The 23488-nt window shown below is 52.0% G+C and overlaps 1 protein-coding gene across 12 annotated transcripts in view; it reads right to left on the minus strand.

Annotated features, from left to right (window-relative positions):
• The window catches only part of ZFYVE28 (zinc finger FYVE-type containing 28), a 155430-nt gene that overhangs the window by 82518 nt on the left and 49424 nt on the right, over positions 1-23488 (minus strand). For 9 of the 12 annotated variants that reach the window (XM_016951155.4, XM_016951154.4, XM_016951149.4 and 6 more), the window contains exon 2: positions 7733-7873. The exons of 1 other annotated variant lie outside the window; for it this stretch is intronic. In XM_016951155.4, the coding sequence (XP_016806644.1) occupies positions 7733-7873 (141 nt within the window). Of the gene's footprint in view, positions 1-7732; positions 7874-18262; positions 18592-23488 lie in introns of those variants that run through there. 2 more of the 12 variants (XM_016951153.4, XM_063808586.1) reach the window with 1 other exon arrangement.

Here is a 23488-nt window from a genome sequence, read left to right on the forward strand (position 1 = left end):
TCTCAAAAAAAAAAAAAAAAAAAGAAAGAAAGAAATTCTTTCAAGCAAAAAGAAAATGACACCAGATGGAAATAGAGATCTATACAAGGGAAAAGAGACCACTGGAAATGGTGACTACAAGGTAAATATACAAGATCCTTTTTTACTATTTAATTTTCTAAATTTTTAATTTAAAAAAATTGACCATTTAAATGAAAAAAAAATACCCTAACAACATAGTGTGAGTCTGTAACATACAAAAGTAAAATGTATGGCAACAATAGCACAAGGTCCAGGAGGAGAAATGGAAGTGAATTATTGGAAGGTCTTTATACTCTATGTGAAATTGCACAATGTCATTTGAAGGTATCTGTAATTAAAGACAATTATTATAAACCCTAAAGCAACCACTAAAATAACAAAACAAAGAGTTCTGGCTAATGAGCCAACAAAGGAGACAAAGCAGAACCATAAAAAATAAATAGAATACATAAAAATTAAGAGAGGAAATCACTGAAGCCAATTAATAAAAAAGAAGGAAAAAAAAGAGGAATGGGAATAAAGAAAAGATGGGACAAACAGAAAACAAATAGCAAAATGATACTTAAATCTAACTATATCAAAGATATATTAAACAAAAATGACCTAAAAACCCCAAATAAAAGACAGAGATTTTCAGACTGCATAATAAAATGAGACCCAACTATATGCTGCCTACAAGATACCCACTTTACACATAAAGACACAAATAAGCTAAAAGTAAAAGGATTTTTTTAAAGGTTGTATCATGTTCACACCAATCAAAAGAAAGCTGGAGTGGCTACATGAATACTGAAGTAGGTTGCAGAGCAAAGAGTACTACCAAGGACCAAAAAAAGTCATTTTATAATAATAAAGGGTTCAATTTACTAGGAGCACATAACAATTGTTAACATTTATCAACCTAATAATAGACCTTCAAGCGGCATGAAGTAAGACGACATAAACAAATCCACAATTATGGTCAGAAACTTCAGTACCTTTCTCAACTGATAAGACATAGAAAGTAAACAGAAAATCAGCAAGGATATAGTAAATCTTAGCAATGCTGTTAAAACAACCTGACATGGTTGACATTTACAGAACATTCCACCCAACCACAGCCAGATGCACATGATTCCCAATTGTATATAGAACATATACCAAGAAAGACCAAATTCTGGGCCATAAAACAAGCCTCAATACATGTAAAAATAATCCAAGTCACACAAAGTATATCCTCTGACCACAATGGAATTAAATTTGAAATCATTAAGAGAAAGATCTCTAGAAAAATCCATAAATATTTGAAAACTAAATAACACACTTTTAAATACTCACGAATCAAACATGAAATCAAAGAGGAAATCACAAAGTATTGTGAATGAAATGAAAGTAAAAATATATCAAAATTTATGGAATGCCACTAAAGCAGCAATTACAGAGAAATTTAAACCACTAAATACCTAAATTAGAAAAGAAGAAAGGCATTCATTCTCTAACCTCAGTTGCCACATTAAGAAACTATAAAGGTTCTGTTTTTAAGTCTACTACATAAAAATAAAAAAAGAAACTAGAGAGAGAAGTGTACATGAAACCCAAAGCAAACAGAAGAAAGGAATAGCAACAATCAGAGCAGAAATTTAATGAAAGAGAAAAGATTAAAGCAATAGAGAAAATCAATGAAGCTAAAATAGTTCCTTTGAGAATATCAGTAAAATTGATAAAACTCTATCAACACAGTTCAGAATGAAAACAGAAGATACAACTTAATAACAGGAACGAGAGAGGTGACATCACAGTGGATCCTACATATATTAAAAGGATTATAAGGAAATATTACAAACAACTTATGCCAATAAATTCAACAACTTAGATGAAATTTCTTAAAAGGCATAAACTACCAAATCTCTCTCAAGAAGAAATTTCTGAAATAATGTGAAAACCCTATATTTATTCAAGAAATTAAATTTGTAGTTGAAAATCTTCCTACAAAGAAAACTCCAGGTCCAGATAGATTAATAGTGAATTCTACCAGGTCCAGATAGATTAACAGTGAATTCTACCAGGTCCAGATAGATTAATAGTGAATTCTACCAGGTCCAGATAGATTAATAGTGAATTCTACCAGGTCCAGATAGATTAATAGTGAATTCTACCAAACATTTAAGAAGAACTAACACTACACAAACTCTTCCATAAAACTGAAGAGGACAGAATCCTTCACAACTCATCTATGACACTGTCTTGACACCAAAATCAGACAAAGACTGTGGGCCCATATCCCTAATGAATATGGATCCAAAAATTCCTAACAAAATTTTAGGAAACTGAATTCAATAATGCGTAAAAGGATAATGTACCATGAATGAGTGGGATTTATCCCAGGAATGCAGGAGTAATTTTTTTTAACATTCAAAAATCAATCAATGTATGCTTAGGCTCTTCCTGGACCAAGTAAGGCAGAATCTCTGGGATTGGGTCCTGGCATCTATATTTTTTAAGCTTTCACAAGGACTGTGAACCATGGATATGGTCTAACATCTGCATTTTCTTAGCAACATGTCTGATCTCTTCTGTATTTTTAAGAATCTATTTTTATTTAGGGCCAAATTCTGTCTTTTATCTTTGTAGCATATTTGTGATTCCCAGCTGGTTCTCTGATCCTCTTTCTACCAGAGAACTAAAATGATGCATCTTCCATCATTTTGTAAGACAAGAAGACACCAAGAGTTCCAGCTACCCTGACCTTTGGATGCTATGGCATCAGGCAAACAACCCCTTGTTTTCTGTTTATTGCATGTTCTGACAGACGAGTCACCCAGTCTGAGTGGATTTAGTGTTCTAATTCATGAAATAAGAGAATCGGACCAGATGAGCCCAAAGTTTCTTTCAGTGCTATAGATAATTATAACTCTCAAATAGCTATGGTGAGAAGCCTGAATGTATATACTGGCATGAGATTCAAACTTTTGGCAGCTCGACACAGTTTACAATTGTTTATGTGATACCATAGCTATCATATGCCAAAAAGAGTAAGTCACACTATTCAAAAAGAAAATATGCAAACACTGCATATTCTCACTCATAGGTGGGAATTGAACAATGAGAACATATGGACACAGGAAGGGGAACATCACACTCTGGGGACTGTTGTGGGGTGGGGGGAGGGGGGAGAGATAGAATTGGGAGATATACCTAATGCTAGATGATGAGTTAGTGGGAGCAGCGCACCAGCATGGCACATGTATACATATGTAACTAACCTGCACATTGTGCACATGTACCCTAAAACTTAAAGTATAATAATAAAAAAAAGAAAATAAATTAAAATGTAAATGAATCAGCCAAGCGTTCCCTGTTTCAATGATATAACTGAGTGCCTACTGTGTACTAGGCACTGGGATGTACTGGTGAGTGTTGTGTGTACACACAGCCCTGCCCTCATGGCATCTGCATGCTGCTATTGTTGTTGAGTGACGGAGTGGATACTAATAAAAAGTCAGTATTTATCGAGTAAAAAAAACCATCAATGTAATTTACCATAATAAAAATAACACGATAATCTCCGTTGACACACACAAAAAGCATCTGAAAAAAAAAATCTAACATCCATTCCTAATAAGAACTCTCAGCAAGCTATGAGTAGGTGGCAACTGCCTTGGCCTGACAAAGGGTAGCTATGAAAATCCTACAGCTAACATCACGCTTATCTTTGGGGAGAAAGCATTCAGAGTTCCATCATTAACAAAAGATGTCTGCTCTCACCACTTCTATTCAACTTTGTACTGGAATTCTAGCTAGTTCAATAGGGTGACACACAGACACAGACACACACACACACACACACACACACACACACACTCATGGCATCCAGAGAGAAAAGGAAGAAGTGCAGATTATCTTTATTGGCAAAAAATTTAACAGAATCTACAAAAAGCTGCCAGAAATAATAAGTGAATTTAGAAAGTATGATATTGTAGGCCGGGCGCAGTGGCTCACGCCTGTAATCCAGCACTTTGGGAGGCCGAGGCAGGTGGATCACGAGGTCAGGAGATCGAGACCATCCTGGCTAACATGGTGAAACCCCATCTCTACTAAAAATACAAAAAATTAGCCGGGCGTGGTGGCGGGTGCCTGTAGTCCCAGCTACTCGGGAGGCTGAGGCAGGAGAATGGTGTGAACCCGGGAGGCGGAACTTGGACTGAGCCGAGATCGCGCCACTGCACTCCAGCCTGGGCAACAGAGCGAGACTCCATCTCAAAAAAAAAATAAAATAAAATAAAATAAAGTATGATATTGTGAAATATATGTTTGGTCTTCTTCCCATTTCCTGACATACAGCTCCTAAAAAGCCTTGGACTCTCCAGAGTGATATGAGTTCACTGGTGGCTGGGGGGCCCTAGACAGCTTCAGGATGGGGGGCTGGTCCCTGGGAAGATCAACGCATGTTAGAGGGTTGGGACTTTCAGCCCCCACCCCCAACCTCCGGGGAGGGGAGAGGCACTGAAGAATTGGGAAGTGTTCTCACCAATAGCCAATGATATATAATCAATCATGGCTCTATAATGAAGCTTCCAAAAACACCCAAAAGGACTGGTTCAGAAAGCTTCCTTTGGGCTGGCGAACACATCCGCCTGCCAGGAGAAGGGCACACCCCAACTCCACGGGACAGAAGCTCCTGCCCTTGGGACCCTTCCCGACCTTAGCCTGTGCACCTCTTCATCAGGCTGTTCATCTGTACCTGTCACTACATTCTTTATTCATAAGCCAGAACCATAAACGAAGTGTTTCCCTGAGTTCTGTGAGCCACTCTACAAATTTATCCAACCCAGAAGGGGGTCATGGGAGCCCCGATTTATAGCCAGCTGGACAGAAGCACAGACCACACCTGGACTTGGGATTGGCATCTGAATGGGGGGCCGTCTTGTGGGACTGAGCCCTCACCCTGTGGGTTCTGAGGTCACTCCGGGTGGACAGTGTCAAGATGAGGTTGAATAGAGGACCCCCACTGCTGTCCCCTGCAGAACCTGCTGGGGAATGACTCGGTGTGTGGGGAATACCCTACTCATCTGGTCATGGAGTGTTGAGTGACTGTGTGAGAGTGGAGAGTAGAAAGTAGGAAAAACCATTATCTAGATTCCCACAGAAAGGTATTAGGATACAAGATCTATATACAAAAGTCAATAGTATTTCCATATAGGAGCACCAAACAATCAAAAATTGACATTTAGGGCCAGGCACGGTGACTCATGCCCGTAATCCCAGGACTTTGGGAGGCCAGGGCAGGTGAATCACTTGAGTTCAGGAGTTTGAGACCAGCCTGGCCAACGTGGTGAAACCCCATCTCTACCAAAAATACAAAAATTAGCAGGGCATGGTGGTGCATGCCTGTAATCCCAGCTACTCAGGAGGCTAAGGCAGGAGAATCGCTTGAACCTGGGAGGTGGAGGTTGCAGTGAGCCGAGATCGTATGACTGCACTCCAGCCTGGGCGACAGAGTGAGACCCCACAGGGTGAGGGCTCAGTCCCACAAGACGGCGCCCCTTCAGATGCTGATCCCAAGTCCAGGCATGGTCTGTGCTTCTGTCCAGCTGGCTGTAAACTGGGGCTCCCATGGCCCCCTTCTGGGGTTGGATTAATTTGTAGAGTGGCTCGCAGAACTCAGGGAAACACTTCGTTTATGGTTCTGGCTTATTTTTAAAAATTGACATGTAATAGCAATACCACTTATAATGTCATAAAAAGACATGAAATACAACTATCCCTCAGTACACGCAGGGGACAGGTTCCAGGACCCCCAGCGTATATCATATCTGCACATACTCAAGTCCCACGGCTGGACCAGCAGAACCTGCACAGCCCTCCATATATGTGGGTTTTGTGTCCTGAGAATACTGTATTTTAGATCCAAGTTAGGTTGAAATGATGCATGTATACATGGACCTGTGCAGTTCAAACCATGTTGTTCAATGTCCAGCTGTGCTGGGGGTAAGGTGGGCCCTGTGAGATGCCCCCAGGGAGCTGGGAGGAACACCGGGGAGCACACCTGGATCTGCGGGGAGGAGAAGCTGAGAGCCTCCCCTGGGGGTGCTCAGCACAGACATGGAGCAGGATGACGCCGCCATGTCGGGGGGCGGACAGGAAGAGGCCAAGGACTGGGCGTGGGACCCACATGGAGGAGGCTGGGGGAGGAAGGGGAGATAGGAGGAGGGAGGAAGAGGGGGAGGCGTGGAAGAGGGAAGAAGGGCCACAAAGGAGCCAGTGGGATATGAGATGAGCCAGAGGCAGGGCCCTGGAGCGGAGTGGACAGAAGTGAGCCCGCATCAGATGATGCTGAGGGGCCTGGACAGTGTCCACACCCTCTCAGTTCCTTCAAAGACCCCAGCAGCAAGGAGAAGAACGTGAGTGTTTAAGGCCTTCACTGTACTGGGAGCACACCCCTCCAGATCCTTCTCACAGGGCAGTTCTCACGGTGATACATCCCAATTAAAGCCTGTGGCAGCGGGAAGCCTGAGAAGGGGCCACCTGGCTTGGCAGCCCCCACCTCTTAAACTCACTTAAAACCAGGCTTTATCATCAACTCTGTCAGTCAACAAAAAAGCACACAGGTCACAGAGCATGTAAAGGGAACAGAGCCCCTCCCCAAAGGTTGCCATGAGGAATAGCATCTGATCCCCCTTCCTCATCGGTGGGGCCACGGGGCAGGTCTAGCACCTCTCCTCCGTGGCACTTTCCTCCTCCAGGCTCCAGGGCCCCCAGCACCTGTCCCCTGGGCAGAAGCTCTTTCTAACCTGAGCTCCTGGGGGCAGGGACTCTCCCCACCCACAGAGGCTGTCCCTGGAGGGGCCAGAACATCTGTTGGAACATCTGAACACATGGAAGGTGGAGGCTGCCACTGAACAGCCCAAAAAAGAGCCCAGAGCCTGATCCGGCCAGAAAAGTTGTCCTGGCCACACACAGGGCCCTAATGCTGCTGAGTTCCCACCGCAGCAGGGCCAGGCCCAGAGCCAGGGCTGGGGTGCAGCCAGCTTGGCCACTTTGCAGGAGCCCCACAGGGTGGGACCCTCAGGACCACGGTGACACAGTGATAGACTCCCCCCTGTTGGAGGAGCATGTGTCAGGCCCCACCTCCCATGGCTGCAAGGATTCAGCAAGACCCTGTGGGAAGAGTACACCAAGAACATTCCGGAACTTTGTGAAAACCCCTCATCATCACTTGATAAAACTTTGCACCATGCCGTCTGCCGTTGTGTTGGAAATGCCTCTGAGTGCTTGGTGTACTGGGAAGAAAACCTCGGCCAGGGTATTTTTAGCGGCAGCTTCCAGGGCCATCTCTCAATTATGCAGCAGATGCTGGCAGCACCATTAGTCAGCGGCAGAGTGTGACCACTGCATGGTACCCAAGCTGTGCACCAGCACCTGGGCAGGCCCACCCCTCCCACACTGGCTGCCCCTTGGCTCAGAAGCCTGCTCACTCCGCACCCCCTGCCCCCGCTCTCCCAGCCTCTGCTCCCCCAAGTGTCCCGTGTGGTTTCTCACTTCCAGCCCGGCTACCCACCCCACGCATCCTGCCCGGGATGGTCCCTCTTCCTGGGCCTGGCTTCTCTAGCACCTGACCCTGAGAACGCCACCACAGGGGGCCAGCAGGTGACAAAGCCTTGGTCTACTGAGGACAGGCCACTCTGTCCAATGCCCAGCGGGGCCAGCCAGCTTCTGCTGCCCCGTGGCTCACCTGACAGGAGCGGAACTGGCTGACCAGCAGCGTGCACCGCTGGGGGTCCTTCCGCCCATCCAGGCTGTCCAGCTCCGCGGCCACCTGGTTCAGCTCCTCGTCGGCATAGTAGAACCGGGCAAGCAGCTGCGGATCCGACCTCTGCAGGAGAGAGGGGCCAGGGCCGTGAGTGGGTGGGGAACTGGAGGGGATGCCTCGGCTGGTTGCCTTGTCCCCAGGCCATGTGTGGGCTCAGCCTGGGACCTTCCACCCTGAGCAGCAGCCGGCTCTTTTATCAGCTTTCCACACCAGGATCTAGAGGGAAACAGCTAAAGCTGAGGCTCAGGCTGCCAGCTCAACCCCTGATTCAAGGGTCCCCAGGGCCCCTGCATTTCACCCCAGGACTGTGGGGAATCCAGATCCTTTGCTGCACCCCAGACACAAGGTCCTCACGCTCCCTCTGGTGGAGAGCCCACAGAAAAGGGGCTCTGGGAAGAGTGGGGTCCCCGGCGCTCCAGGCGACAAAAGCAGCTCTCAGGAAATTTTTTTTTTTTTTTTTTTTTTTTTTTTGAGATGGAGTTTCACTCTTGTTGCACAGGCTGGAGTGCAATGGCATGATCCCAACTCACTGCAACCTCCGCCTCCTGGGTTCAAACGATTCTACTGTCTCAGCCTCCCCAGTAACTGGGATTATAGGTGCCCGCTGTCATGCCCGGATAATTTTTGTATTTTTAGTAGAGACGGGGTTTCGCCATGTTGGCCAGGCTAGTCTCGAACTCCTGACCTCAGGTGATCCACCCGCCTCAGCCTCCCAAAGTGCTGGGATTACAAACATGAGGCACTGTGCCCGGCCAGGAAATATTTTTTTATTCACAAAACCAAAATATGAAGTGGCCCAGAATAACAATAAAATTTACTACACTTAAGTGAAGAATGATTGACAGTGCATCATAAACCATTTCCCATGATTCAGAAACAATTTGCCACACACCCCCCACTTCTCTAGAAACTTCACAGCATCTCAGTTTCCACACCAGTGCACTGTGGCAGGAAACCCTATGCTCAGAGGCTCCCCTCCCACCAAACACGCAGGGGCTCAGAAGCTGGTCTTCAACTGCAACCACCACACGCCCCAACCCCGCCTGGCCTCCTTGGTGCTCTACGCACACAGCACGGCCACCGTCCCTTGGCACGTGAGGTTCCCACTGCCCCAGGATGCAAACAGCTTGTTCCCCTGGATCAGAGTTTCGAGGATTCAAAGAAGCCCCTTACAAAAGTGATGAAGTCCTTGAATATATATATATATATATATATATATATATATATATAAAATGATTCTTTTTTTTTTTTTTTTTTTGAGACAGAGTCTCACTCTGTCGCCCAGGCTGGAGTGCAGTGGCATGAGCTCAGGTGACTGCAACCTCTGCCTCCTGGGTTCAAGCGATTCTCCTGCCTCAGCCTCCCGAATAGCTGGGATTATAGGCAACCATCACCACGCCCGGCCAATTTTTGTATTTTCTGTAGAAATGGGGTTTCACTATGTTGGCCAGGCTGCTCTCAAACTCCTGACCTCGTGATCCACCCGCCTCAGCCTTCCAAAGTGCTGGGATTACAGGCCTGAGCCACTGTGCCCAGCCTATATATGTATTTTTTGAGACAGGGTCTCACTCTGTTGCCCAAGCTGGAGTACAGTGGCATGAGCATGGCTCACTGCAACCTCCGCCTCCTGGGCTCAAGAGATCCTCCTGCCTCAGCCTCCCAAGTAGCTGAGACTATAGGCACACATCACTATATTCAGCTAATTTTAATTTTTTTCCAGAGATGGGGTCTCCCTGTGTTGCCCAGCCTGGTCTTGAACTCCTGGCCTGAAGCCATCCTCCCACCTTGGCCTCCCAAAGTTGCGGAGATTATAGAAGTGAGTCACTGTGCCTGGCCTGAACCTATTTTTATAAAAAGGACTATTCATAATCACAGAGAGAAAGACAGAGGAGAGGAGAATATACCAAATCGCACACAGTTCGAATGTGCTGGCCGTGTTCCCCACAGACTCCCATCTCCGTCGGGGCCGTTTCCTCCATGTGCTCTGGCCTGCCGCCCCTCCCCTCTGTGTGGCCTTGGACAGGGTCACTTTGTCCTGACTCTTTCCTGGCCCTCCAGTCCTCACTCTCTGGATCAGCTCAAGACACTGGCCCAGACCCCTGGGGTGGGGAGAGCAAACCCCAGTGAGGCTGAGCAGACCCACACGAGGCCATCCACTGCCCCCCTGCCTGGGCTCCAGCGACGGCTGCATGCACCTGAGACCTGGGCAGCCAATGGGAAGCCTTCCCTGGGACTGTTCACAGGAGGCTGACGGAGCCTCTGCACCCACTCGCTCTCCGGCAGATGCTGCCTGAGCAACCACTCTGCTAGGAGCCGATCTGGACCTGGGACACAGCCCAGAGCAAGACGGACCCAGACCCCGCCCCCCCGGCAGTTGGTGTGCCCGCCCCCTCCCCGGCCGTTGATGTGCCTGCCCCCCCGGCCGTTGGTGTGCTCACAGATGCCAGAGACACAGAGATGGATGGTGGGCACTGGCTGCCATCTGCTCCCACCCTCTCAGCACCACTGCTGTGTCCCTGCATCTTGTACCTTTCTGGAAGTAAACACATTCCCTCCATGGGCCCAGGCAACCCCGGAGAGCCACAAGGTCGCAGTCACCCAGCGACCCCTCCGTGATGAAATGGGAAGAAGAGTGGGGTTGGGAGGCAGGAGACACTCTTAACCTTGTTCCTGCTCTACTGCGTGGAAGGAGAGGAGGGGAGGCGGGGAAAGCGAGGCCCAAAAGGCCCCTCCCGGCCCTTCCCCAAGGCCCGAGCCCCGGGGAGTGCTGCACTTTCGAAGCCTTGTAGCTGTCAACTTACAGATGAGCAACTGGGCCCTTGACCTTTGCTTCAGATGCAAAGGTCATTTTTTTTGAGACGGAGTCTCACTCTGCTGTCCAGGCTGGAGTACACTCTGCTGCCCAGGCTGGTATGATCTCAGCTCACTGCAACCTCCACCTCCCAGGCTCAAGCAATCATCCCACCTCAGCCTCCCAAGTAGCTGGGATTACAGGTGTAATCCCACCACCACATCCAGCTAATTTTTGTACTTTTAGTAGAGACAGGGTTTCACTGTGTTGCCTGGGCTGGTCTCGAGCTCCTGACCTCAAATGATCCATCCGCCTGGGCCTCCCAAAGTGCTGGGATTACAGGCGTGAGCCACCGCACCCAGCGCAGTCCCCAGAATTCCGACCTTGCTTATGGGGTGACCGCCTGCTTCCCCTCCCCTAGAATTCTGACCCAGCTTCTGGGGTGGCCACCAGCTTGCTCACCTGGGCCCGGGACCTGCCAATGCCCCTCCTCGCTCCCAAGGAAGAGGGGAAGAGCCAAGAACAGCACCTTCCTACCAGAGGGCAGAGGAGCCTTCCTGCCACTTCCTGAACCAGGAGGGAGCATGGCCCCTTTTCGGGGTGGGGCTGAGCTCGCAGCCTGCCCAAGGCCTGCATGAGACCCGCTGGGCCTGACACCCACCTCAGGCATTAGTCCAGGTCAGCAGAGCCACCAGCTCCCTTCTGGCCCCAAACCTGCCAGCTCCCCTTCAGAGCAGTAGGTATGGGAGGGTGGGAGAAGCAGGGGCCTGGTGTGGATGGTCCCACAGCAGACACCTGGCTGTGACTGAGGTGGACCAGAGCCCTCACAGTCCCTCTCTGCATGTGTCCCGCAGCCCTGACCGCAGCTCGCTGATGAGACACCATCTGGCCCAGCAAACAGGCCAGGTACTGAATTTAGGGCACTGGATGACAACACCTCCTGGAAGCTAAATCTCGGCTCTGAGAAAGAGGACACGAGCAGGGGCCACGCAGAGACCCCCAGAAAGGAACCCAGATTCATTCTCTGCCCTGGCACCAAAAACCTCACAACACTAGTGCAAGGAATTCCTAGCAACGCCAGGTCAACATGGGCCCCTCGCTGCTTGGTAAGCGAGGAGACGGCTCAGCCACAACGCAGGTGCATGAAAGGCTGATGACAGCGTGGTGCTGGCACACAAAGCCCCAGTCATCACACAAAGCCCCGGACCAAAGAGGGGACTGAGCCTCTGAGCAAAGAATGGGGTACATGCATGTCCCCTCGGCTCACTCACACACTTCCTCTCCTGTGCTCTAGAGAGGCCAAGAACCACCGCCGTGTGTGTGCAAGTATGTACATATACACACATGCACCTGTCCATGGCTGTGTGCGTGTGAATCTGTGCATTGTGCATAAGTGTGTACATGCATGTGTGTCCATGTATCTGTGTGCATGTGAATATGTGCAGGCATGGATGTGCATGCGTGTGTGCATGTGAGACCAGTGCAGCAAGTGTCAAGATGAGCTCCCACAGGGGTGACATGCCTGTCTACTTGGCAGGGTAAATGCTAGAAACGGGCACTCATCACCAAAATAAAAGGCATGGGAGGTAGGGAACCCTTCAGGGACGGGCCTGATACTTGACCCCTCCTGGCCCTGCCTCCAGTTAGCGGGGATGCTTGGTGCCCTGCAGGGAAGCCGACTCCCACCTGCAGAAGGCAGCCTGTGTGCCTCAGGGCTCCCTGCCTTCCTCTTGGGGCAGCTGAAGCCTCTGAATGGTCTCCCATGGAGCTGAGGTGTTACTGAGCACAGACTGCCCTGCCAGGCCTGCTCACTGGTGGGGTGGGCCTGGTGGGGTTGGATGAGGCAGATTTGCTGTGTGACCTTATCATGGGCTAAACTGTGACCACGCCCCCCAAATTCAAACATTGAAGTCCTAACCCCCAGGACTCAGAATGTCAGAATGTGACTGTGTTTGGAAACAGTATCTCCCCTACTTTTTTTTTGAGACAGGGTCTTGCTCTATCCCCCAGGCTAGAGTGCAGTGGTGTGATCACAGCTCACTGCAACCTCCGCCTCCTGGGTTCAAGTGATCCTCCCACCTCAGCCTCCTGAGTAGCTAGGAAGACAGGTGGGTGCCACTATGGCCAGCCAATTTTTTCTTTTTTTTTTTTTTTTTTTTTGAGACAGAGTCTCGCTCTGTCGCCCAGGCTGGAGTGCAGTGGTGCAATCTCAGCTCACTGCAAGCTACGCCTCCCGGGTTCACACCATCCTCCTGCCTCAGCCTCCCAAGTAGCTGGGACTACAGGTGCCCACCACCAGGCCCGGCTAATTTTTTTTTTTTTTTGTATTTTTAGTAGAGATGGGGTTTCATCGTGTCAGCCAGGATGGTCTCGATCTCCTGACTTCATGATCTGCCTGACTCAGCCTCCCAAAGTTCTGGGATTACAGGGGTGAGCCACCGTGCCCAGCCAAGGCCAGCCAATTTTTGTATTTTTTGTAGAGACGGGGTCTTGCCATGTTGCCCGGGCTGGTCTGGAACTCCTGGGCTCAAGCGATTCATCTGCCTCAGCCTCCTAAAGTACTGGGATTACAGGCATAAGCCATCTAGCCCAGCCCAGAGATAGGATATTTAAAGAGGTCATTAAGGTTAAATGAGGTCATCAGGGCGAGTCCTAATCCAATATACCTGGTGTCCTTATAAGAAGAGGAAATATGGACACAGGCAGGTAGAGGGCCGACTTTGTGGGGACAATGGCCAAAGGCGGTGTCTGCAAGCCAAGGAGAGACCCAGCCTCAGAGGGACCCAGCCCTGCCATGCAGTAGTCTGGGACTTTTGGCCTCCAGGACTGAGAGAAAATACATTCCTACCGTTCCGGCTACCGAGTCTGGAGTCCTTTGTTGTGGCCGCCTGACCTGTGTGGAAGGCCCAGAAGCAGGCTGGGGAGCCAACCCTTGGCCAGACCCCTCCATGCTGCAGTGCCACGCAGGAGGGCCTGGGAGCCCTGACATCCACTTAGCAAACTCTGCCAGGTAACCCTCCTCCAAGGTAAAACCTCAAATCTGTGGGCCTGTACAACTCTGAGGAAGCTGCTCTTGGGGTGGGCTCAAGCTTCCCTGAAAGACCCTGGGGACCCCCATCCACCCGGAAGGACAGCCCCCTCAGGCCCTGGACCTGAGCCTCGGAGCCTTTACCCACCCCGGACAAGCGCACGGCGTCTACAACAACCTGCGAGGCCATTTGTGGTTCTCTGTGATTTGAGGAGGCCTCCATGATGTCTAGGGGCCGTGGGCTCTGACGGTATCATTGCCTGCGCGTGGGAAAGGGGCATCCTGAACAGCGTGTCCAAAGCCATCGCCCCCGAGGACAGGGAAGCTCCGAGTGTCTCCACGACCACGAGGAACAACACTCACCACACCCCGCCCCACGCCATGCCATGACGGGCACCACAGTCACACTGCTGACTTGGCATCAGTGCCCACAAGCAAATACCCTGCCGCTGTACCTTGATTTCAGTAAATTAAAGACCTTAAAACCAGACCTACAAAGGTGTTGACCATCTGCAAAAAGAGAGCTGTAATCACACACACACACACACACACACACAGGCACGCACGCACACACAGAAACCCCGTGCTATTTGAAAAGCTGAGTTAGCCCCTGAGCTAGCATCCCGGCCATTCAGGACCAGTATTTCAGAGGAAGAGGCCAAGTTTCCCACATGGTCCCAGCAGTGCCTGGGGCGGGAGCAGGAGGGGTCTTTAATCATTGTGTCAGTCATCCCACCCAGACCCCTCACTGTGAGCAGACACCTTCAGGCAGGGGTCCCAGGAAATGAATGAACACAGCTTACAAAATTCAGTCTGTCCTGATTAACAGAATCCAGAAGAAAATTTGGGGTACTAAATTTCCATTTCTAAGTATGCAGAGTATAAAGCAAACAATTATACTCTCAACCTACTCATCACTTAGTGTTAAATCTGTCCAGCACGACGGGGCTCACCCTCAAGTGAGCCTGCGGGCCAGACAGATAAATGGGGAGGGGGGTGTTAATGTTCCATCACTGACAAAGCATCTCCCTTTGATTTGAATCCACCAGCTTTATTCAACGACATTTTACAATTTCATTTTAAATTCAGTTTTTAAATGTCCTTAAATACAATGTCCACACTAAAGGGAATCAATTGATATAAATAGGAAGTACTCACTTGTTAAAATTTTTGAAATAAAAATTGTAAAAGAATAAATTAGAACCTAGTAGGAAGCTCTTTTAAAATCACACTACATCCATATTTTCTCAAAGATAAATTCATAGCAGTGAAAATGTTCACTGTTAAAAGGAGCCAAACCCGTAAAGAAGGCATTTTGTTCACGAGGTCAGATGACTGCTGAACGGACATCCTCAAAAAAAGCAGGAGAAAATATGCACGAACAAAGCAGCTCTCAGTTCAAAAATACAAGGATGGACTGATTCAGGGCTAATTTTGTAAAGCTGATTAAACTGTTAATTCATTCGAGCCCCGGTCCCTAATGTGAGCTGTGGCTGCAGGTGGGAGGTGCGGGTTGGAGGCACGTGCAGGGTGAGAGACACGGTGCGCACGTGTGAGCTCAGCCCGTCTGACCCACGTGTGATGACCCTGCAGTGTTTCCCAGCAGTTACGAGGGCTGGCCACCAGGCTCAGAGTTTACACGCACTACACCACCCACTGGGGCAGGCCCCAGCCACCTTGAGGCCCAGGAGGGCTGGGGCTCCAAGCCCTGCACAGGGCACGGAAGCACAGCCCATCACACCACGCCTTCCACCCAGACAAGGAGACTGACGCTCCTGAAGGTAACTCATGGCCAAGACCACATCGCTGGATGCCAAGGCGCCAGATCTCAGCCCAGGTGTCACTAGGACTCTCTGGCATCTATGTGCGGTAAGGGGGTAAGGGCCCAGGACTGGATCCCTTTCACACTCTTGTTTGCCAAATATGACATAAATCCTGCAGGTGGGGACCTTAAAGAGACACCTTGTCACTCCAGGGCAGCAGCATCACAGTCTTGGCCGAGCTGCGGCAGGGAGGATGGGAGCAGGCAGGTGGCGGGACAGATGGGAGGACAGGCAGCACAGCCAGGCCAGAGAGGACCAGCCCCGCCCCATGGGCCCCAGCAAGGGACAGAAACCCAGTCCAGCTCCTACTGCCTCCCTCCCCACACAGCTGAACCCAGGACATAAGCTGGGCTCTAAGCTCCAGTTCCCAAGACAGACCACCCCAGGCAGCCAGCTCCCTACCCCTACAGCCCCCACACTCAGTTGTGGAGACCCGGGTGTGTTTGCCTCCTAGATATCAGCAGATCTCCAGGAGACAGTGGTCACATGCAGACTGCAGCTGGACAGAGGCTGGAGCATGCAGGGGTGAGGACCAGGTGTCTGACGCGCCGCCTGGGCCTCTCCAGGGCCAGCCTTCCATTAAAGCCTGGGACTTCTCGCTCCAGCACCAGGAATCCAAGAGCATCGCAAAGAAGCCAGGGAAGAGCCTCTGCCTGGGACACACAAATGCGGCCCCACAGCTGTGACCCCCACAGCAGCTGTTCCTCAGCCCTCACCATGACCAACTAATGGCCGAGCAAGCCCCTCCACCCCTCCATCACTGGGGCTAGAATTGTTCACTGCTGCCAATCACAGGCCCAGCCCCTCCTGCAGATGCCCAACCCCTCCTGTCCGCACTGAGGCCAGACGTCCATGGGCAGCCATGACCCATGTCCCCAAGGCAGGCCTCATCCACAGCAGACACCCCAGGGGCTGCCAGGCTGGGGCCCCACTGACCTGGCAGCACCACCAGCCACCGGCAGCAGATCTGGGGCCCCAGACAGGCACACACTCCTGTGGTCCCAGGCATAGCCGTGCTGCCACACCCACCCCAATGTTACTATTGTCGCTACTGTCTCCCTCCCCATCCATCTGTCCCCCTTCTCTGCCCTCCTCTGGGGTCAGGGAGCTGCAGTGGGCACGCTGGGTCAGCAGGAGGCCTGGCAGGGAGTGAGGATGGGACGGTCCTGCTCACTTCCTGCCTTGGCCTCCTGCGGACCCCACCCACCCCTGCTGTCTCTCAGGACTCGGTACTGGCCCTCCCTGTGGCCTTCGGGCCCACACGTGGCACCAAGCCCTGGGCTCATCACCATCCCCGTGGTCCCCTCAACCCCATTACATGGTGAGTGTCCCCAGCACAGCCTGACCAGGGAACTGCTGAGACTGCTGGCTGCTTCCTCCGAGACTCAGAAGACCCTGGCAGTTCTAGGGCTTGGTGGGTGGGGGCTGGACACAGTTTAATCCCTCATATGACCGTTGACCGGTCACCTGTGAGAGTGGCATATATGTCACCCAGCTCAGGTCACCTGTGGGAGTGGCATAGCTCAGATAATCCCTGCAGGAATGTTCTCCAGGGGGCCTGGGATCAACCCAGCACTCCCAGCTTTCTTGCTTGCTGGTAGAACGTGCTGAGGACGCGGCATCCAGAGATAGGGAGGGACTGCCCAGAACAGCCTGGAACTTGTCCTTGACCCTCCCAGGGACTGTAACAGCTTGAGTTAGGGAGGAACCGCCTGGGCTTTGCTTCTTTCTCCCTGGAAGCAGGGTGTCCTTCAAAGCTTTGCCCTGGGGGTCACGCGGCCCCTGAGGGCTCTAACCTGGGCGGCTGCTTGCAGGGCCCTTTAGCCCTGGTGCAAAGAGAAGCATGTGCAGTCAGCAATCCATCTGCCCTGGGCAGCCTTCCAGACACTGGGGACTGGCTCTGTCCCTTGCTTCCTATCTGTAAGTAATCAACCTGCGTTGCGTAACTTGTATGTGAGCATGTAGGTCACCAGTGCATGGAGGACTAAACAGTAGCCCAGGATGCAGTGCCCACAGGCAGAAGTTCCTGGTATTTGGCTATGACGATCTTTGCTGTTCTCCACGAAGTAGGAGTCTTCTCTTGGGACTGGTAATTAGCAAATCTGCTTTGAAATCCCCACCACCCCAGAGGAGGTAAGGGGCTGTTCCCCAATTTACAGAGGGAAGAACCAAGGCTCAGAGAGGTTCACAAATCCACCCAAGATCCCACTTCCAATAAGCAACGAGGCCTGCATTTCAAAGCCACTCACCCTGCCTGACGGTGGAAGACTTATCCTGTGACCCGGTTTCCCTGCTTGCTCCTGCTAGGTAATAAGGGTGAAAACAGCACAAAGCCACCACCGATGTTGGTGCCACAGCCCCAGGGCAGGCGCTGTGCCCTGTGAAGGGAAGCCCTCCCCAGGCCTCAGGTCACAGCTCCAGGCTCACTGTGGCCTTCTGGCCCAGTGGGGCATAGGGTGCCTGACGCCAGCTGGGAAGGTGTTGCCTGGGACGTCCAAGCCGTGCCCACCTGGGACAGCCTGCACATCAACCCTGCCCACCCGGCCTGGCTGCAGACCAGGGCTCGGTGCTGAGCCCCCAGTCCCACCTACCCCCTGCAGGTGCCTGTGGGTGGACAGCCAGCCCCACACAGTCCTCCAGCCTGACCCGGAACCACAGGCTGTGCGTCCTGGGTGTTGTGGGGCCAGCCAGGCCACTGAACGCCCTGCCTGCCCCAAGGGCACAGCCCCCCACCTCTCCAAGTCCTTCAAAGCAAACTGCCAGGAAAGGCTGGCAGCTTTACGTTCAATTCACATCAATAAGTACTTTACCCAGAGGGTGGCTGTGCCTGTTCAGAGGAATCCTCCACAGCCCAGACGCGACAGGAGCCACGTGGGAAGGGAATTTAGAGGGTCGGCACTGGGCACAGACGCCCCGGCGGGCTCCAGGTTCTTGGCCGCCTGTCCCCTCTGATTAGCATCTGCAAAGGGGGCTTAAGGACGAAGAGAACCCGCTTAGCCTGGACAAGCCCTTAGCACCTCGCGTCTCGCCGTCAGGAGTGACAGTGGTGGACGCAGGAGATGAGGATAACGTTCTGCATTCCCCCCGCCGCGCCCTCGTCAAGGCGCCCACGGCCTCCGAGCGGGTGACTGGGAATGGCAAGGGCTGTGTTCCGCGATACCGCGATAAAACCCCCACATCGCCGCGGCAAAGTCGGGAGAGTACCGTGGACCCCGGAAGAGGCGGCGCGGAGGGACAGTGGGGGCGGGGGCGGCGCAGCCACAGAGCCGGGGTGTCCCGGGCGCACACGGGGGTCACTCCCTAGGCGTCAGGCCCCGCACGCGGAAGTGGGGGAGGGAGGTGGCCGGGGCGGGGGGTCCAGGCTGAAGGGCGAGCAGTGGAGCTGGGCCACCCCGCAGGCAGTGGGCAGCGGGCAGCGTTGGGAGAAAGGGGCCGGGTGTCCCTGAATGAGGGGGAGGGGGCAGGGGAGGCGCGGGCGGCAGGGGTCAGGGTCTCCACATCTCCCCTGGTGGGCCACGCGGGGTTCGAGAGCGCAGTGCGCGGAGGCCGCAGGCAGCAACCGGGACAGCAGGGGACAAGGGCGTGAGGAGGGGCCGCGGGGCGCCTGTCACTCGAGCCTGGAGCGCTGCCTCTGGGCCCGCACGTGCACTCACAAAGGGCGTGTCCCCCCCAACTACCTGCACGCAGCAGGGGCCTCTCAGTGCACGCAGGGTAATAAGGGTAACAACAACGCCAGCCTCCCGAGGGTCTGGGCCAGTCACCCAGGCCCACCTTCCCACCTGCAGAAATGCCCCCTGCCCTGCCTGCTGCCTCCCTGGCCCACAGACTCTCTCCTGTCCCTTCTTCAGGTCCACTCCCAAATCTCCCACCTTTTGGTGGGAGCCCTGAGCCCTGGCCCAACCTGGGGACAAAGGCTCCCGCTCCGGCCTGGGTGGAACAGCTCACCCCACTCATGCTGGAAGACGGCCAGCACTGGCTGGGCCTTGGTTCTGTGCCTGGAGCTGGGCTACACCGGGAGGACGTCTCCCAGGCCCTCCAGCTCGCCCTCAGCTGGACTCTGGGTTTTCAAGCTCTGAGAGTCACCCCTGATACCAGAAGGCCCCAACTGGACCACGTGCAGAATAAATTCTGAAGGAAAAGGGAGCACACAAGCACGCATGTTTGTTTTCCAGGCCCTGAGGTTCAGACACTGGGGACTGGGGGCTCCCCTCTACCTACAGGAGGGGTGGAGGTGGCAGAGAACGGCCCCTGCCCCCTAAGGGCAAGGTGAAGGCTGACCCATGTGACCTGCTCGTAGGAAGCCAGGGCAAGATCCAGCCGGCCTCACTGTGAACTCAGGTGGCCCAGCACGGCTCCCCCAGCGCAGCCAGTGAAGGAAGGACCCTGAGGCTGAATGTGGATGTCCCCAGGAGGCCACCTCTCAAAGACACTTCGGGGGGCAGTGCAACACAGAATTACAGCACCCAGTTATTCCAGCAAAAAACATAGGCGTGAACTCTACACGCACCAAAAACATTCACGTGTACATTCTGAGATGGAATTTTTAACCTCACTAAATTTTTATTTAAAATGCTTTTACAGCTGTTACCAGTGCTCATGTTTCATAAGAACCTGCTTATGCAAAGCTGCACGTGGGCCTCCCTCAGAGGCAAGCCCAGGCCTCTGCAGTTTCCCAGATGGTCTGGTAAATCAGTGCCCTGGGAAGCTTTAGATTGGGGGACTGGTTCAGACACCCCAACAAATCAGTTCCCTGCACCTGCTGTCTCACCAAGCAGCACCCGTCTCCCGGCCAAGTTGCTCTCACTTGCAGCAGAAGCCACAGCCAGCTCGGAGGGGCAGGTGACGGGTGGAAGAGCTGGCAGCCTTCCCCACAGCCATCGTCTACTCAGCTCAGTGGAGTGTTCAGTGGCCCCAGAGAAAACCCTCCAATGGCAGACGGTACAGTCCCATGCAGCTAGAGGCCTCTGCCCCTTGGGGCATGGCAAAGGGCCCCTTTATCACCTCAGTGTAGTCTCTGATGTGGAAACAGACCCCCTCCCACCCACAGAAGGAGATGCTCCCCAGAAGCCGGACCCTGGCTCTAGGAAGAGGCTGGGTTGGACCCCTGAGGATGAGGCATCCCCTATCATGCAAAGACATCCTCCTTACAGGAGAAACAGCTGGGCACAGCGCCACGCAAACCCCAGGTGATAACGCTGGCCTTGACCATGGCATTTGTTCTGCAAGCCAAGCCAGACGCAAAGCTGGGAGATAATTGCAAATCTAGCAAAGCGTTTTCAAAGGGAAAATGAATTTTCAAATCAAATTCTGTCAAGTACTGCCTATACAAATGATGTGCCAAGAACACCGACTGCAGAAAATTTAACTACGGTAGCTGCAGTGGGATCATAAAGAAACGAACGAACTGCACAGCCCCTCTGTCGCTGCCGAGGAGGAGAATGGGTGGTGAGAGCGCTCCGGAGGGAAGGGTGCTGCGTGACCAAATGGAATCAGCCTGTATCTGACAGCTGGGCATTTAAACTGCCAGAGATCTCATTTTGAACTCCACAGGTTTAAAGATTCTTTAAAATGCATTTTAATTTTAAAACTATTAAATAGCAAACTTGCTAGGAAGACAATCAATTCCATTCCCACTGTGCTAGCAGGGTGCCCCCAGGGTGTCCCCCGCTCAAGCCCCCTGTTGCAGGGGCTGAGCCTCAGGCTCTGCCTGGCTGAGGGCAGCTCAAGAAACTCTGAAAGGGTGGTGGGGATGGGGGAACGCAGTCCGGTCAACTCCTAGGATGCATGGAAATTTGCTTGTGGAAAATGGAAACTTAAGCTGCTTATTTATGAATTATTTCTCTCCTTCAAAAATGATTTGAGGTGATTTGCTAAGAGCTCACAATAACTGGGCTTGTTCCTTTAATCAGAGGAGCAATTCAAACACCCAGACAGGGGTCCAAGGTTGTGGGCCAAGAGAACCCCACAGTGGGCAGTGGGGCCGCAACAGCCGGCCCAGGATGCTCTGGCCTTTGCTTTGCTGGCTCAGGCCTGGGGGGCCATGGGTATCCCACATTCCTGGGCACACTGGAAGCCATACTCAAGGAGGCCTCACCAGCCCAGGCAGGTGGACTGATGCTCAGTCCTGGACCAGCTCCCCTTGAAGGACCTAACGGACTTAAGACACCCAGGGTAGTTGCTCCTCTAATCACGGAGCCCCTGACTCTGACCCAACATGCCAGGTGCCCTCCCCTTACCCAGGGCGACTTGGTGCGTGCCAGTCGCGGCAGGTCTGTGTCCAGGTGGCTCCAGCCAGCAGAGACAAGCCCAGGCTCTGCTGCCCAAAAGAGAGCAATCATTGCTTTCTGAAACTGTTTTATTGAGATGGGACTCACATGCCATAAAATTCTACCAAAATGTGCAATTCAAAGGCCAGGCACGATGGCACTTTGGTGCTTTGGGAGGCTGAGGTGGGAGGATCACTTGAGGCCAGGAGTTCAAGGCCAGCCTGGGCAACAAAGCAACACCCCATCTCTACAAAAAAAAACAAAAAACAAAAAACAAAAACACTGTATCTACACACAAAAGATTAGCCAGGTGTGGTGCTCTGCACCTGTAGTCCCGGCTACTCAGGAGGCTGAAGTGGGAAGATCGCTTGAGCCCGGGAGGTGGAAGTTAGAGTGAGCTGAGATCATACCACTGCACTCCAGCCTGGGTGACAGCGTGAGACCCTGCCTTTACAGTATGCGATTCAGCAGTTTTTAGGGTATTCTCAGAGCTGTGCAACCATCACATGATCTAGTTTCAGAACATTTTCATCACCTCCGGAAGAAACCACACCTGTTAGCAGTCATCCCCCTACCCCTTCATCGACTTTATCTCTGGATTTGCATGTCTGGACATTTCCTGTGCATAGAATCATACAAAATGGGGCATTTTGTGTCTGTTACTTTCACAGAGCAGTGTTTTCAAGGTTCATCCACATTACAGCATAAATCGGTGCTTCCTGTGTGCCACTGTGTGGATGGACAGACCACATTTTGTTTATCCAGGCATCTGTCGATGAACACTTGCACTGCTCCCACCTTTTGGCTACTATGAATAGTGCTGCTATAAGCAAGTTTTTGTGGGGACATATGTTTTCAGCTCTCTGGGTATATATCTAGAAGTGAAATTCTTGGGCCATATGGCACTTCTGTGTTTAACTTTTTGAGCAACTGCCAGGCTACTTTCCAAAGAGGCTGCACCATTCAACAATCATAGAGCAGCAGTTGGTGTGGCAGGGCTCTGATTTCCCTATGTCTTCGCCAACACTTGTTATTATCTGACTTTTGAGTTCTAACCACCCTGGTGGCTGTGAAGTGGCCGCTCACTGTGGTTTTGACTCTCATTTTCCCAATGGCTGATGACGCTGGGCACCCTTCATTGCTGGCTGACCATCTGCACATCTTCTCTGGAGACCATACACTATGGGCAGGTGGTGCTTAGAGGGGCATCCCTGCCATCCTTCCTCCTGGTGACATCTGTGAGTCAAGGGTGTGGAACGCCACACTCTGTGGACTGACCAGATCTGCTTTCTCACATCAGAGCAATCTAGGCCAGGCTGTTCCATCTGGTGAGACAAGGGTCCCCCCTGCCACAGCCACAGGACCCCACCAAAGCCATGGGCAAGTGTGGACTGGGCAACGTGGCACCTTTGTTGTGATTAGGACCTAATTTGCCATAAAGAGAGGCCCTCGAGTAAGGAAAAGGTGCCCCCAGAGCCTGCTCTGGGACCTCAGACACGGTTCCTACCCACCCACAGTGGGTCAAATGGTGGTCCCCTTGAAGCATGTCTGGAATGTGTGAATATGACTGTTTTTGGAAAAACGGTTGTTGCAGATGAAAGAGAGGTAAGAATCTCAACCTGAGACCATCCTGGACTCTCTGGGTGGGCCCTAAACCCAGTGACAGGTGGCCTTAGAGAAGGTGAAAGGCACACAGAGGAGAATGCCATGTGAAGATGGGGCGGAGATCGGAGTGACGGGCCTGTAAGAAACCCCAAGGACAGCCGGCAA

The sequence above is a fragment of the Pan troglodytes genome, chromosome 3, assembly GCF_028858775.2.
Source record: "Pan troglodytes isolate AG18354 chromosome 3, NHGRI_mPanTro3-v2.0_pri, whole genome shotgun sequence".
NCBI classification, from domain to species: domain Eukaryota; kingdom Metazoa; phylum Chordata; class Mammalia; order Primates; family Hominidae; genus Pan; species Pan troglodytes.